This window comes from Micropterus salmoides, unplaced genomic scaffold, assembly GCF_014851395.1.
Source record: "Micropterus salmoides isolate LMB-PRFRI ecotype aquatic unplaced genomic scaffold, ASM1485139v1 Ms_hic_scaffold_1, whole genome shotgun sequence".
Lineage (NCBI taxonomy): Eukaryota > Metazoa > Chordata > Actinopteri > Centrarchiformes > Centrarchidae > Micropterus > Micropterus salmoides.
In genome coordinates this window covers 3,264,642-3,280,004 of record NW_024040040.1, presented here as the reverse complement: position 1 = coordinate 3,280,004, position 15,363 = coordinate 3,264,642, and the positions used below count along the sequence as shown (strand labels likewise).

The 15,363-nt window shown below is 41.8% G+C and overlaps 1 protein-coding gene across 2 annotated transcripts in view; it reads right to left on the bottom strand.

The window, feature by feature from the left end:
- Positions 1-513: 513 nt before the first annotated feature.
- Positions 514-15,363, bottom strand: part of LOC119900366 (BCL-6 corepressor-like) — a 50,934-nt gene continuing 36,084 nt past the window's right edge. For both annotated transcript variants that reach the window (XM_038716485.1, XM_038715661.1), the window contains exons 10-14: positions 11,692-11,858; positions 10,780-10,925; positions 8,673-8,750; positions 7,559-7,742; positions 514-2,733 (exon numbers count right to left, since the gene is read on the bottom strand). In XM_038716485.1, the coding sequence (XP_038572413.1) occupies positions 1,041-2,733; positions 7,559-7,742; positions 8,673-8,750; positions 10,780-10,925; positions 11,692-11,858 (2,268 nt within the window). In that variant the 3' untranslated portion in view covers positions 514-1,040. The remainder of the gene's footprint in view (positions 2,734-7,558; positions 7,743-8,672; positions 8,751-10,779; positions 10,926-11,691; positions 11,859-15,363) is intronic.

Sequence of the window (15,363 nt, the reverse complement as noted above, 5' to 3'; positions counted from 1 at the left end):
ATATAATATAATAGGAAGCACTTAGCTGTGACTTTTTTAGAGATTGCTCGCAACGATGCAGTTAGCTTGGATCATTGGTATTGCTCTACTACTAGCAATGCTGAGCAGTTAGCTGATAACATTTGAAATGCTTAAAGTTTAAAAGAACCCGTTAGCTGTGACCTTGCAGTGCTAAGAAAACATCTTTAATGCTAACAAGTTTAAAGAAACTGCTAGCCTGTTAGCCAGTAGCCAGTCAGTTGCGAATGTGCAGCACTAACAGATACTGGAAAGACTGCTAGAAATGCTAAGCATTTGCAATGCTAACAGGTGTAAAGAAACTGAGCCTAGCAAAAATAACAAGTTAGCTGTGGCTCCTTGCAGTGCTAAGAGTTATAAAGAAACACCTGTAATGCTAACAGGTTTAAAGAAACTTAACTGTAACCCTGTAAAAAGCTAACAGGTATGAGGACAGACTGTTAATGTTAGCATTTAGCTGTGACCCTTTAACAAGTAGAACAAGGTTCTGCTTACTTACTAGCTGACATGTAACTTTAATTCAGACAACATATTAAGACATATTTGTTTATATTTATTGGACAATAAATAGTTTGGTGACGAAAGCCAACAGGATGCTGAATGCAAAATTACACACAAAGGTAACAAACAACCTCCCAACCAACAATCCACTTGACAGAAACTGCATTGTATTTACACCAGACTGCATTTACAAATAACAAATTTAACAGCAGTGATATTTGAACTGTAAATAAAAAAATGCATATTTACAGTATACATATAACACACACAATACAGCCATAGCCTCTCCACAGAGGATGTACTGTCCTTTTCAATGTCCAAATATGACATTTACAATATTTACATGTATGTATGTTTCGATTTTGTGTTAAATTGTTAATTTTCTTTATGGAATACCTTATTGTTGCCGACTCCTCTGGTGGAGAAGAATCGTTCTCCGTCTGGCAGCAGATCAGTGTGACTACTCTTTTTGAAAGTCAACAGGATTTACAACTTCTCATTTCCCTGGTTACATTGTGTTGTCATGACCTTGTTTTAACCCTGGCACCCTTCCCAGCGGCCTTCCCTTGCTCTTTCTTGACGTCTTTCCGGATGGTACCTCCCCCCACCTTCATCCCCAGGTCCCTGATGTGGACTCTGACATTGCCCAGGTTCTTTTGCCAGGCAGCGTCCATCTTTATGGTCTTACCTCCTTGGTCTTGGTTGTCACTAGAGTTAGCTTCTCTTTTGGCCGCTGTGCCACTCACGTTCTTTACTTTTTGGCGTTCCCACGTGCTAGCATCCACCATAGCATTCGGCTTTGCAGGGATGGTGATCGCAGGATTCTTACTTCTCAGTCGTTGTGGTTCCCAAACACTACCATCAACTGAATCGCCTAGGTTTGTAGAAACCCCGCCGGTCTTACTCCCTTGATTTTGTTGTTTCCACGTGTTGGCATCCACTGCACCATTTAAATTTGTAGGATTAGCACTGTTCATATTTTGTATTTGCTGTGGTTCGGGCAGGGCAGTATCCTTTTTGGTGTCAGAATTCACAGCGCTCCTACTTCGTAGTCGCTGTGGTTCCCACATGCTAGTTCCAACTGCCACATCGGACTTGACAGGAACCCTCTTAGTGGATTTGTTTCCTTGCTGTTGTGGTTCCCACATGCTGGAGTCTATTTTAGAGTCCGGATTAGCCAAATTTGCAATCCCTATATTCTTGCTTTGTTGTTTTTGTGGTTCCCACATGCTAGAGTCTGATTTAGTAGAATTAAGAACCCCAACATTCTTACATTGTTGTCTTTGTGGTTCCCACATGCTGGAGTCTATTTTAGAGTCCGGATTAGCAGATTTAGCAATCCCAGTATTCTTACTTTGTCTTTGTGGTTCCCACATGCTAGAGTCTATTTTAGAGTCCGGATTAGCAGATTTGGCAATCCCAGGATTCTTACATTGTTGTCTTTGTGGTTCCCACATGCTAGAGTCTATTTTAGAGTCCGGATTAGCAGATTTAGCAATCCCAGTATTCTTACAATGTTGTCTTTGTGGTTCCCACATGCTAGAGTCAATTTTAGTGTCCAGATTAGCAGAATTAGCAATCCCAGGATTCTTACTTCGTAATCTTTGCAGTTCCCACATGGTAGAACTCACTGTCACATTTGGCTTTGCAGGAATAGGAACCCGAGCGTTTTTGCTTCCCAGCTCTCCTGGTTCCCACATGCTAGCATCCATTTTGGTTTCAATCTTAGCCAGAGTAGAATATCCCAGATTTTTAAGTCTTAGGCTTTGTCCAGACTCTGCAGTCCTGTTTTGCAATGCATTGTCCACTTTAGCACCTGCTTTTTTTGCCCCCTGTTGCTGTGGTGCTAATGACGTTGGAATACGTTGTGGTGGTCTTGATGACAGTCTTTGTGATGTTGGTGGGGGCGGCGTTGGAGGTGGAGTAGCTTCCAGAGAGTCCCAGCGAGTGTCGACAAACTCCAGGGAAGAACCGAGCATACCGGCCAACTCAGGGGTGGCCTCCACCAGTTCCAAAGGGTCCTTGATGTCCGGCCTGAAGGAGGCCAACTCCTGCTCATCAGGACCCGTTAGGAGCTGCGAGAGGGACGCCTGCCGGTAGAACTCATCCTCAGGGACAGACTGCACGTTGAGCTGTGGGAAGAGGCGCCGGAAAGATCGAGATGTCATCCGAAGTCGACCCAGGACGTCGGAGAGGAGGAGCCAGTTCCTGGACCTGCAGGAACAAGACAAAAACAAGAGTGTGAACTTTTACACAAGACTTTTGACTCCTGACCTCAGTATTTTTAACATCATGGTTATGTCTCTGAGTGAGTATAAAGGGAAATGGTAAAAAATACTCAAGGTAAAAAAGCATAAGGCCTGGACAATAAAATAATAATAATTATCGCAAGATATAATTTTTCAAAAACAATATTACAAATGTTCAGTAAATATTCCACAAATGTTTGATTTTATTCACTTAGATCATACATGAATTAGGACTTTTTATTAAGATATTTATTTTGTTGAGGAAAAAAGACTGAAAGAGTAATGAGTTTAAACCGCAAGTAACCATCAGGTTTCTTTGACTTTCACTCTGGAGCAAAAATCAGCCTTTAAACTCGAAAGAAATAACGATTTGATACTTATCGTGATAATTATCCGTATCGAAAGATATGAAACTTTTTGATCGTGATAACATATCGTCTAGCCCTACTTTTAAGTAAAAGATCTGAGTACTTCTTCCACTGCTGCACATTTGTGACATTCACTGGCTTTTTAAAAACAATGGTAAAGCAGTGTATAGTAAAATATTTTTTCCTCTTCAATCTGGTGTAGAAAAGGCAACGAGACAAAATTGCTTAGAAAATTCCTAAATGGAAATTCATGAACACAATAAACGCCGTCAGACTTCAACAGATGTACAGGGGGGCGTGGCCGGGAGTTCAAGATAACTATGATGTGATAACATTTTTGGCCATATCGTCCAGCACTACACAAGGCAGACATTTTGGACTGACATCAGTTCAATGCAATTGACGCAATCAATTGATCAACAACTGCAAGCCGTCTTGAGAGTGCTGACCAAGCTAGCTAGTTGTTTTTTTGTACAGATTGTAACCACCTTTAAGGCAAATTTGTCATTTGCGATTTTGGGCTGTATAAATAAAACTGACTTGAGTTGACTTGAACAGCTAAATGGTATCACCCGACACTAATCAGTTGAAATATTCTCCACTGCAGAGGATGATGCTCATCTCAATTGTTCTATCAAACTTTAAATAATAAGAAATTATAATTGTTTTGTGGAGAAGTTTTGCACGTCTGTGATGGACAAGTTTTTCAATGTCGGACAAAACAAATGTCAGACCTCTCCAAGGACAAGACAGAATAGGAAATGAGTATTACAGAAGCAGTGCAGATGTGTTATATTATAGATTAAACATTCAATTAAGGCAACATTTTAAATGTGGCTTACATAAATGTCAGAGAGGGAAGAAGGAAGAAGCAAGGCGGAGAAAAGAAAGAGACAGTTTCTCTTTTATATATTCTGCTGTTGTAGCCGAAGACAGTCTCGACATCAATGGAGCTGTTATTGATTCACAATGTCTGTCAATGTGTGTGTATGTCAAGGGCAAAGGAAACTTAACACACACACACACACACACACACAGAGCAGTGGACAAGGCCACATGTTGCTTTAAAGCCAGTTGCTGCTGGAATGTTAAACAAGCCAATGAAATGCGTGCGAGTGCGTGCGAGTGTCAGTACCCGGTGGCCTTGTACCCAGGAGGAGCCATTAATACTACATCAGACACGAGAGGGGGAAAAAAATGAGAGCGAGAGAAGAAGAAAAAGAGAGGGGAGGAGAAAAGCGACAGGGGAGGAAGACGAAGTGGAAGCCAATTAGCCGCGTCGCCACGGCGATGCAATCCTCGTTAACGACCTCTCCGTCTGTCCTGCCTTTATCTCTCTCTCTTTCTCTCCATCTCCTCCTCTGAGGATCTTTTTTCTCTCACTCGCACTACCCTTCAGTCGCTCTCTCTCTCTCCCTCCTCCGCTATCCCCTTCTTTCTTTTCTAAGCTGCTTTCCACCACCTTAATTGGAGTGTGTGTGTGAAAAAGTGGGAGATGTGTTAAAACAACACTGAGAAAGACTGTGTGAGGGTGAAAGAGAAAAAAAGAGTGTGAATAGGAAACCTCAAACTGTGTGTGTATGCGGGTGTGGTCTTTGTTAGTTTTCCTTTGGTATGCTTCATTTAGCTGCACTATTTTATTTCAGTTCTCTGTCTTTTTTCTTTTAGTGAGAGTGCCTTTAGCCCTAATTTCGTCTAAGTGTGTTAGTGTTAGAGTTAGGCCCTTTTAGCCCTTTTGCCCTCAAATGCAGTAAAAGGTCCTTTAATCCGTCTTCCATTAATTCTGATGAGCCTGATACTAGTTCCTTTACCCCCGACTCACACAGGGAACGCCTGCGCCGCAGCTGATCGCTGCCACTCTTGTCGACACATGTGCTTGTAGGTACCAAATCTGTGCTGCCTGCCGGATCCCTATCTGCACATGCGCAAAAGTGGTCCTGTCTGCCAAAGACGGTTACTACAAATGTGCCTGTTATTAATAATTACTTGTGTGTTGTTGTCTGTTCTCATCTCAGGGTGTCAAATACTGATGCTTTCAGAAAGGCTGACATAGCGTTATTTGATGCAAAAGGTACCCTTCAGCATCCATATGAGACACCCCCGGGCGCATCTGTATGAGACGCCCTGTCTAGACCGGCTAGGTAGCTAGCTACATTAGTATAAAAGGCGTTGACAGTTTCCCAAAGCCCCTAACCCTAACAATCACAGGGGTGTGTGCCTAAACCTAGGTCAGCGATTGTATGCATGTTGACGGGCTAACCCTAGCTGCTAGCACATCGACCATCTATGGTTATTCTTATCACTGGTCGAGGCAGATGGCCGCCCACCCTGAGCCATGGTTCTGCTCGAGGTTTCTGCCTCTTAAAAGGAAGTTTTTCCTTGCCTCTGTCGCCTAGTGCTTGCTCTTGGTGGGAACTGTTGGGCTTCTGTAAATATCATCACAAGAGTACGGTCTAGACCTGCTCTTTTATGAAAAGCGCTGTGAGATAACTGTTGTTGTGATTTGGCGCTATATAAATAAAATTGAATTGAAAATTGAACTCCTTTGTGTTGCTACTTTGTTAGATTGTTGTCATTGTTAGAAATTAAAAATGTTCTGGAGAACAACGTTTTTCATATCTTAAGTATATTCATATTACATCATAGTGAACAGTTTAATCTCCAGTGATTAAAAAACATTTTGCTGTCTTGATTTGAAAGATTTAGTTGGATCGTTTTGAATAGGCACATTTGCGGCAACCGTCTTTGACTGACAGAACCACAGCCGGTACGGATTTGGCGCTGATGGTGCTCACACAAGACAAGCTGCAGCGCATTCCAGAAACGGCTCTCTGTGGAGAAAACGCTATGAGTCTATTTTTGACGGACGCCACGTCAAGCGGCATAGAGCCGATGAACCGGGCAGGCAGTCAGACACAGGAATGGCATAGACAATCCAGTCAATTTTCAAAATAACACACCCTGTGCTGACACCTTATATCAACATTAACACAATTAAAATGGTCAAAAAAAAGAAACTATTTAACTACGTAGCTATTTAAGCACATTTGAAGCACAAAATTCAAGGACAAATTACCAAATCAACTAAATCTGACCAAGTCAGAAAAATCAGGAAGGCAAAACCCTGCGCTCCTGAAACGCTCCTGAAACACTCCTGAAATGCTTCCAGTATGAGTTGAACAACAACAACTCCTAGTTTCCTTAGTCCAAGTTTAATTGGTCCCAGTTCTGTTATGTTTGTCCCTACTTTCTTTTGCCCTAATGTGTTTAGCCTTACTTTAGTCTAGCTCCTCTTGCTTCAGTACGTTTAGCCCAAGTCCTGTTAGTGCTGTAAGTAATGTGTTTACCACAGGATTCTTTAGTCCTAGGTTCTTTACTTCTTGTTCCCTTATATGTAAAATGTTTACGCCTTAGTACCTTAAGCCCAAATTCCAATGGTCTTAGTTCCTTTAGCCCTAATATGTTAAGCCCTAGTTCTGTTATTCCTTGAGTAATAGCAACTGTGTTAAGTGCTAGATCCTTCAGTCCTATTGCCTTGAGTGGTAGTTCATTTTTATTGTCCTACTTCCTTCAGCCCTGGTTCTTCTGGTCCTAGTTTGTTTAGCCATAATTCCTTCATTCTTATTCTTCACAGTTCTGTTACTTCTAATATGTTAGAACTAAGTTCCTGCTTTCTCAAGATCTCTTATTGTTAGCACCAGATCCTTTAGTCTTCCTTCCTTTAGTCCCAATTTGTTTAACCTACTTCATTTAGTCCTACTTTCTTTAAATCCCTAATGGTTAGCACCAGTTCCTTTAGTCCTAGTTTGATTAGCCCTAGTTCCTGAGGTCTGAGGTCCATAAGTCCTAATGTGCAACTCTTTCAGTCCAAGTTTCTTGAGCCCTAATATGTTGACCCCAATTCCTTTAGGGGTAGTTCCTTTTGTCATTGTCACCTTAGTCCCAATGAGCTTACCCCCTACTCTGTTTAGTCCCAGTTATTTAAGCACTACTCCTGTTCACCCCTGGTTCCTTTAATCATGGGTTCTTTAGCTCTACTTTCTTTAATCCTGGTTCCTTTAGTCTTAGTTCCTTGAGCCCGGATATTAATATTCCTGTGTGTTCATGTCTTCTTTGTTCATTTAGTCCTAATTTGATGATCTCATACCCTTTTAGCCCTAGTCCTGTGAAACCATTTTTAAACTCTAGTTACTATAATCATAAGTACTCTTAGCAAAGTTCATTCTTTTCTCATATTTCCTTGAGCTCTAATATTGTTAGTAATAGTCCTTTTAGCCCTACCACTATTAAACTTATTTTAGAACTAGTTTATTTCCTCCCAATCTCTTAGGTACTAGTTTCTTTAGTCCTAACGTCTTCAGTCCTGGTCTGTGACTCCAAACCTAGGAGAAAAACACCTAGATGTTGGGAACTTTAACTCACCCCTGGGACAGTGACACCTGGATGTTATAGCAAGGGAGCAGTGGCCGGTCGGACAGTTCAAACTCAAACACCTCTCTCCTGGCTCGTTGCTCCTCATCCTCGTCCTCCTCTTCACCCTCCTCCTCCTCCTCTGGCCCCGGAGGGTCAGCAAGAATGTTATACACTGCTCCCCCACTGGATGGCTCTGCAAAAACACAGAATAACATTATGGATGAGCGCTGAGTGTCCCTTTAGTCTCGATTAGTTTGGCGCTAGTTTCTTGAGTCCAAATGGGTTTAGTCATAGTCCCTTTAGTCTTCATTGCTTGAGAGGTTGTTCTTTTATCTTAACTGGTTTAGCAGTAGAACCTTTAGGCTTGGTTAGATAAGCGGTAGTTACTTTAGTCCTAATCGGTTGAGCAGTAGTTCTTTTACATGTGGATTTCACCGGGCATGGCTCTACAACATTATGTCTTCGACCCGGTTTTGGCACGTCCTCTGCACGGCTTCGTACCCCACAGGGAGCATTTCAGAATCAGAGCATTTTGACTGCCTGATTTTACTGATTTGTTTGGTTTTTGCTGATTTGGTCATTTGTCCCTGAATAATGGTTAAGTAGGCTACGTTGTTTATTTTTGTGTCTATTTTGTATTTATTTTTTATATACAATCGGGAATCTGCACCGGGTGTTTCATTTTGAAAATGTACTGGATTATCTATCCCGTTTCTGTGTCTGACTTCCTGCCCGGTACGATCTGGTCTGTGCAGCTTGATGCGTCTTCCGTAATAAAAAAGACACGCTGCGTATCGTCCGCAATGCAGAACGGAGGGCTGCTTCTGGGACGCTTCTGAAATGCGTTGCAGTGCGTCTGGTGGAATCACAAGCATTGTGTACAATGATCCATGACGTAGCAGTGCCCGTTGGAATCAAGTCGTTAGTTGTTATCGGTTAAGTGGGAGTTCATCCTATTTTTTCTAGTTGTCGTAGTTTGACATATTTCTTTTCGTTTAACTTTTGTCTTAAGTTGTGGGTTTTCTAGTCCTTGTTCCTTTAATCCTAAATTGTTTATCCTTGCTGAACCTTCCTGTTTATCTCCCCAATGCACTGTTCTGTTTGTGTTTGTGTGTAAACTTACCGCACACGGAGCTGCCGTAAAACTCCCAGCAGATTCCTGGATCGCCCTCTGACCTTCCCTGGAGGTCGGAGAGATAGTCTGCAAACAGCGAGAAAAAGAGAAAGAGAGAAATGCAGAGTTAGTGGATTTTGTGGTCGATCAAAGAGCTGACCAATCAGAGAGGATGAAGGCAGTGAGATGAAAACAATAGAACCACACACACACACACACACACACACACACAGACGCAGAGTGAAAGACGGGAAGAAGAAGACAAGTGTTTGTGCTCAGACGGTGCCGGCTTGTCGCCGTGGCGCTTGGCGCTGAGTAGACGGATGATGGCAGGAGTGTGTGTGTTTCTGTGTGTGTGTTTCAGTTTGTGCGCGTATGTGTGTGTGGCGGTAAGCTGTTCTGGGATTCAACAGCCAAGCCTCATTAAACCCCTCTGGAGAGAGAGAGAGCAAGAGAGAGAGAGAGAGAGAACAAATACAGGCAGGGAATGATAATCAGACAGGCTTGCAAGCACACACACACAGAAACACACACTTTTCTCCCGTCTATTTCCTTCTTGTTTACACCGATGTTTCTCTCGTTTGCACTAAATTTGTTTCATTCTTTTCCTTTTTTATTTCCTTTTATATATATATATATATATTTGGTTAACATGTTAACCCAAACGTATTTGATTTTAACGGTGGTGCGGTGGTTAGCACTGTCGCCTCACAGCAAGAAGGTCGTGGGTTCAGACCCCGGTTGCCCCGGCCTTTCGGTGTGGAGTTTGCATGTTCTCCTTGTGTCTGCGTGGGTTCTCTCCGGGTGCTCCGGCTTCCTCCCACCGTCCAAAAACATGCAGGCTAGGTTGATTGGTTACCCTAAAAATTGTCCTTAGGTGTGAGTGGTTGTTTGTCTATGTGTGGCCCTGCGATGGACTGGCGACCTTTCCAGGGCGTACCCCTTGCGCCCGAAGTCAGCTGGGATTGGCTCCCGTGACCCTGTACGCAGGATAAGCGGTTGACGATGGATGAATATCCGTCTATGACACTTGAATGTACTTTTCAGCCATGCTAGCGGCTTGATGAAGAGTTGGTCAGTCGGTCCACCTCTTTGACCCACACTGAAAAATCTTGGATGGATTGTGATAAAATGTGGTTCATGTTCCCCTCAGGATGAGCTGTAATAACTTTTGTGATCCTTTGACTTTTCATCTACCGAATATCAGGTCAACATGTTAATGTGTCCAACACTTTGGTTTATCACCTAATACCTGCAGAACTAATTACATTCCCATCAGCCTCAGCTGTACGTTGTCTTTATACTACTATTGCTAATTAGAAATGTTTTAACAAGAAATATAACAAACTGGTCAAGATTATAGCTGCTGAACATCAGCATATTAGCATTGTTTTGCGAGTTGTTAACATGATGATCTTAGTATTTTGCCAAAACTGTGTCTTTTTAAAAACAATGTTTTTCTACTTCTGTTGTTTTTTTAATAGCGCCACTTCTGACATGTGTTTGCTGCCCCTAGTGGTGATACATGTGTCATTTCCAACTCTGAGTAAGATTAAGAAAACACAACAGCTGTTACCAACAGTAACACTGAAATAGGGGTTTCCTTTTCAAAGATGTTAATTACAAACATGTTATGCACTCATTAAAAAACGAATACTAGCCAGTATATTGGTTTTAGAATCTTTAAACTCCGATATTTACAACTTTTCAGAGATTAGCTGCCACCCTGCCTCGACTCCAACAAATAATAAAAAATGAAAAAACACCACATCATTAACTAATGATTATTTTCATCACTCATTAATCTCTCAATAATTTTGATCTTTCAGCCTATTAAATGTCAGAAAATAATGAAAAAGCCATCCCCTTCAAATGAAATATTCAGTTTACCCAGATATAAAACAGAGGAAAGCTGCAACCATAGAATCAGTGGAGTCATTTTCTATAGACTAATTGTTTTCACACTAATCAAAAAATTTAATTACATTTTAAGCAGAAGGCAGCACTGAAAAGCCACAAGTTACCAGTTACAGAGTTACTGGCGATCTGTGCGTGTTGCAATCAGCAGCAGATAACGAGGAGGCAGCACACACATTTTCTTCCCTCTCCTTCTTACCCTCCAGAAAGGTTTCCATGGCAGCGCTGTGGGTCATGTTGATTGGTCCTCGTCCAGAGTAGGAGGTGAGGGTGGGGTCGGCGCCGCAGGCCAGCAGTAAACGCACGACCTCCACGTGGTCGTTCTCCACTGCGTCGTGCAGAGGTCTGAAACAGAAAACAGTCAAAGGAAATATTAATAAAAGTGTTTCTTCACAGCTCTGCACAGCAGGTCAACCAATTTATTAATGTCTCTGGTGTCAGTTTGTTAGTTGCTTCTCTGTTTTACATCAAAATAAACTGAATCTCTTTGGGTTTTGGACCAGACAAAACAAGACATTTGAATCTCACCTTGAGATTTGAGAAACTGTGATGTAAAATTTTATAAACAAATAATAGGAAATAGTTAAATGCAGCCATGAAACAAACACAAAATAACATAAAAGGATCTAATTGAAAAGTCTTCTGTTAAATGTGTGTGGGTAAAGGTGAGGTCCACCACAAGGTGCTATATTATCAATTGTTTTGCTGTGTCAACATTAAGAAGATTTGTTTATATGCAGATGATACAGTTATCTACATAGTAGTCCCATCTGAATGAAGCTATTACCCACCTCCAGACTGCATTTATAACACTAAAGTTATCAATCATGGAACAATCATGCTCATTTGCATACAATGTTGTACTTTTAAAGTAATTTTATGCAGAAATAGAATATCAGATTCCACCTTAAAGACTCCACCAAATATTCCAGAAATATGACATTACACCTTAATGTCAGCTACGAAGGTAATCACCACCAATAATTAATTAACATAAAAAGAATAGAAGAGCATTTTTAATTGCTGCTTATTTGATGTTGATTTGATATTTTAGTCCTGGACAGCTGTCAGACTCTGAGCCTAGCTGGCATAAACTTGCAACGACTCGTACCTGGTTCCATCCTGAGCGCTGCAGTTGACGTCAGCTCCATGATCCACCAGGTGGCGTACAATCCCCAGCCAGCCACGGGCGCAGGCCTCATGCAGGGCGCAGTACCCAGCGTTGTCTCGATGGTTCACGTCACAGATGCGTCGCTCCAGACAGTACAGCACCACCTCCTGGACACAAGGACACACATGGACACCAATGACATGAGAGCCTTTCAAGTAGGGCTGATGGACGATGCCATCGTCCCATCGGCGATGGCTGACAGACATCATGACGTTGAGCCGGCATCGTGATTGTAAAACCCTGCCCCCCAAGAAAAAAACGTTCAAATTTTCACATTATACCACCCTGTGAAAGCAGATTTTAATGACCACATGTCCAACATTCTTATTATTGTTTTTAAGAATGCTTTGCACCTGCCTTGGAGTTCTCTTCTCCCCACACTCTGACATACCTCAGGTAAACACCCTGGCTTGCCCCACCTCTCTCTGCCCCCCGTCTGCTCCATTTTCTCCATCAGCAGTATGTTTTATAAAGTTGCCTAAAAGACTGAGAACTCTTTTTTCCGTATATTTCCACCCGCGATCCGTTATCACGGCAGCAGGTGAGCCGCACGTTGGCTTATTAATGACATAGCCTATCAAACAACTGAAACCAACATCTGCACCCTGTGTGTTCACCGTTGCTTTACCTGGACCGCGACCAATTTTTTTAACGAGTGAAGTCTGTACGAGAACACATGCACATAAGACGACTGCTGCCCCCGCGCCCCCGATGACATCGTCCATCCCGATGTTTCATCGCAGACATTGTCTGATGGAAATTTTGTAGACATCGCCCAACCCTACTCCACAGGCAAAATTGTTCACACTTAAGTAGATACCATGCTCACCGTTATGAATAGGGATGGGAATCGATACCTGGTATCCTGTTCCAAAATTTCTTAAAAGTCCAAAATCAATATGGTCCAAGTTCTCATTACTGCTGTCGAAGTAAGTTACCTGCAGGCAGTGAATAACAGCAGAGAGGAGGAGGAAGAAGGACTGACACTAACTGATGTCTGAGTTTTTCATTATTTCTAAACGTCACTCAGTATTGTGATGTTGGATATTGAGTTTACATAGTGACTTTGCTGTTGTAAATGTTGCTGCTCAAGAAACAATATTAAGTTGTATTTAAAATTTTCAATTCTATTCCTGTAGTAAATTTTAAAACAACCAGGCATCTAATATGCACACTTCATTATTTGCTTATTTATTGAAAGTCATATTGTCATCTCAATATATAACAATGTTATCGCACATCGCAGATTTTCCTCATATCATGCAGGCCTACCTTCGCCCCTCGTTTGCATCATTTCTAATTTTGTCTGTTGGTTTCTTGCTAGGATGGCTGAGCATGTAAAATGATCAAAGGCTTGACTACATTTCACTAAAGCCAAAGATAAGGAGGAAGTAAAATGCCATTTTAAGTTATTTTATTTTTAAGGAAGAAAAACACAACGTCAAAGGACATCAGTTAAAGGAGAAATGCAGTAGCTTCGACTGTCCTTGAGTAGAACACCACCAAATCTGCCTGCCATTGGGTCTCGTCTTACAAAATAATAGAAAAGTCTTGATAAAGACTCCGACCGTTAAGCAGTATTTCGGTGTGGAAATACTATAAAAGTAGCACTCTCTCACTCTCTCTCCTTCACCCCCAACCGGTTGAGGTAGATGGCCGCCCACCCTGAGCCATGGTTCAGCTTGAGGTTTCTGCCTCTTAAACAAAGTTTTACCTTTCCACTGCCGCCAAGTGCTTGCTTATGGTGGGAACTTTCAACACATCATCATCATCTTGGTGCATCAATAACCAATGCTTTATGACACAGAGAAAAAAACTTATCCATTTGACACAAAAGGTACCCTTCAGCATCCATATGAAACACCACAGTTTGAGCACCAACTGAAACAGAAGAAGAACAAGCAAATTACTGGTAAAAGAGAAGTTCCACCTTAAGAGAAGAAGCCAAAGAGAGGACCCCCCCCCCCGCTCTCTCGAAATGATTGCAGCTTGAAAAAAAAATGTGTGTCGTGATGGATGACGGCTTCATTTGCAAACTGAGCTCGTTAGCTTCACCGCTGCACCTCAACAAGAGAGTGAGAGAGAGAGGGAGCAAGCGAGGCAGGGTGACACTTGTGAGCCCTGACAAGAGCTGTCACACTGCACATGAAATATTCAGATTGTGTGTGTGTGGTTTTCACAAATGCCTGCACATACACACTCCAAATGATTTTCAGACGTCAACTGAATTTCAATAAAGGGCATCTGTGGAGACTCAGTGCTGTAACTTTAATGCCACAGGTGTGAGTCCAGCTGATGATTCCTGCTGTAAAAAAGCCTTTCCTGAAGGTGGCAGGGAGGTCACAGAGTCATTAAAATGTAAAGGGTTCACCCTCTGGGGAGAAGGACTGATCAAGACATTAGATGTTAATGTGATGGATAGCTGCTGATGTATGTTGAAATCTTCAAAGAGAAATTAGGTAAAAACTTGAGTTCTACTCAGAATTTCTTTTGTCAAGAGGTAAAATAAGGTTTCTTCTCAAGTAAAATTATGTTTTTTGCCGGGGTAAAATAAGGATTCTTTTCAGGTTAAAACAAAGTTGCTTCTCAGTGTAAAACAAGGTTTCTTCTCAGTGTAAAAAGAGGTTTTCTCACAGGGTAAAATGAGGTTTCTTCTCAGGATAAATGAGGCTTCTCCTCAGGGTAAATGAGGATTCTCCTCAGGGTAAAATGAGGTTTCTCCTCAGGGTGAATTGAGGTTAGTTCTCGGGGTAAAATTAGTTTTTTTCTCTGGGTAACATGAGATTTCTCCTCGGGGTAAAATGAGATTTCTTCTCAGTGTAAAAACAGATTCCCTAACAGGGTAAAATGAGGTTTCTTCTCAGTGTAAAAACAGATTCCCTAACAGGGTAAAATGAGGTTTCTCCTCAGGGTAAAATGAGGTTTCTTCCCTGGTAAAATGAGGTTTCTCCTCAGGGTAAAATGAGATTTCTTCTCGGGGTAAAATGAGGTTTCTTCTCAGTGTAAAAAGAGATTCCCTCACAGGGTAAATGAGGTTTCTTCTCGGGGTAAAATGAGGTTTCTTCTCAGTGTAAAAAGAGATTCCCTCACAGGGTAAAATGAGGTTTCTCCTCAGGGTAAAATGAGATTTCTTCTCGGGGTAAAATGAGGTTTCTTCTCAGTGTAAAAGAGATTCCCTCACAGGGTAAAATGAGGTTTCTTCTCGTGGTAAAATGAGGTTTCTTCTCAGTGTAAAAAGAGATTCCCTCACAGGGTAAAATGAGGTTTCTTCTCGGGGTAAAATGAGGTTTCTTCTCAGTGTAAAAAGAGATTCCCTCACAGGGTAAAATGAGGTTTCTTCTCAGTGTAAAAAGAGATTCCCTCACAGGGTAAAATGAGGTTTCTTCTCAGGGTAAAATGAGGTTTCTTCTCAAGGTAAAATGAGGTTTCTTCTCAAGGTAAAATGAGGTTTCTTCTCAGTGTAAAAAGAGATTCCCTCACAGGGTAAAATGAGGTTTCTTCTCAGGGTAAAATGAGGTTTCTTCTCAAGGTAAAATGAGGTTTCTCCTCAGGGTGAAAATGAGGTTAGTTCTCGGGGTAAAATAAAAAATTTTTGTCTGGGTAACATGAGGT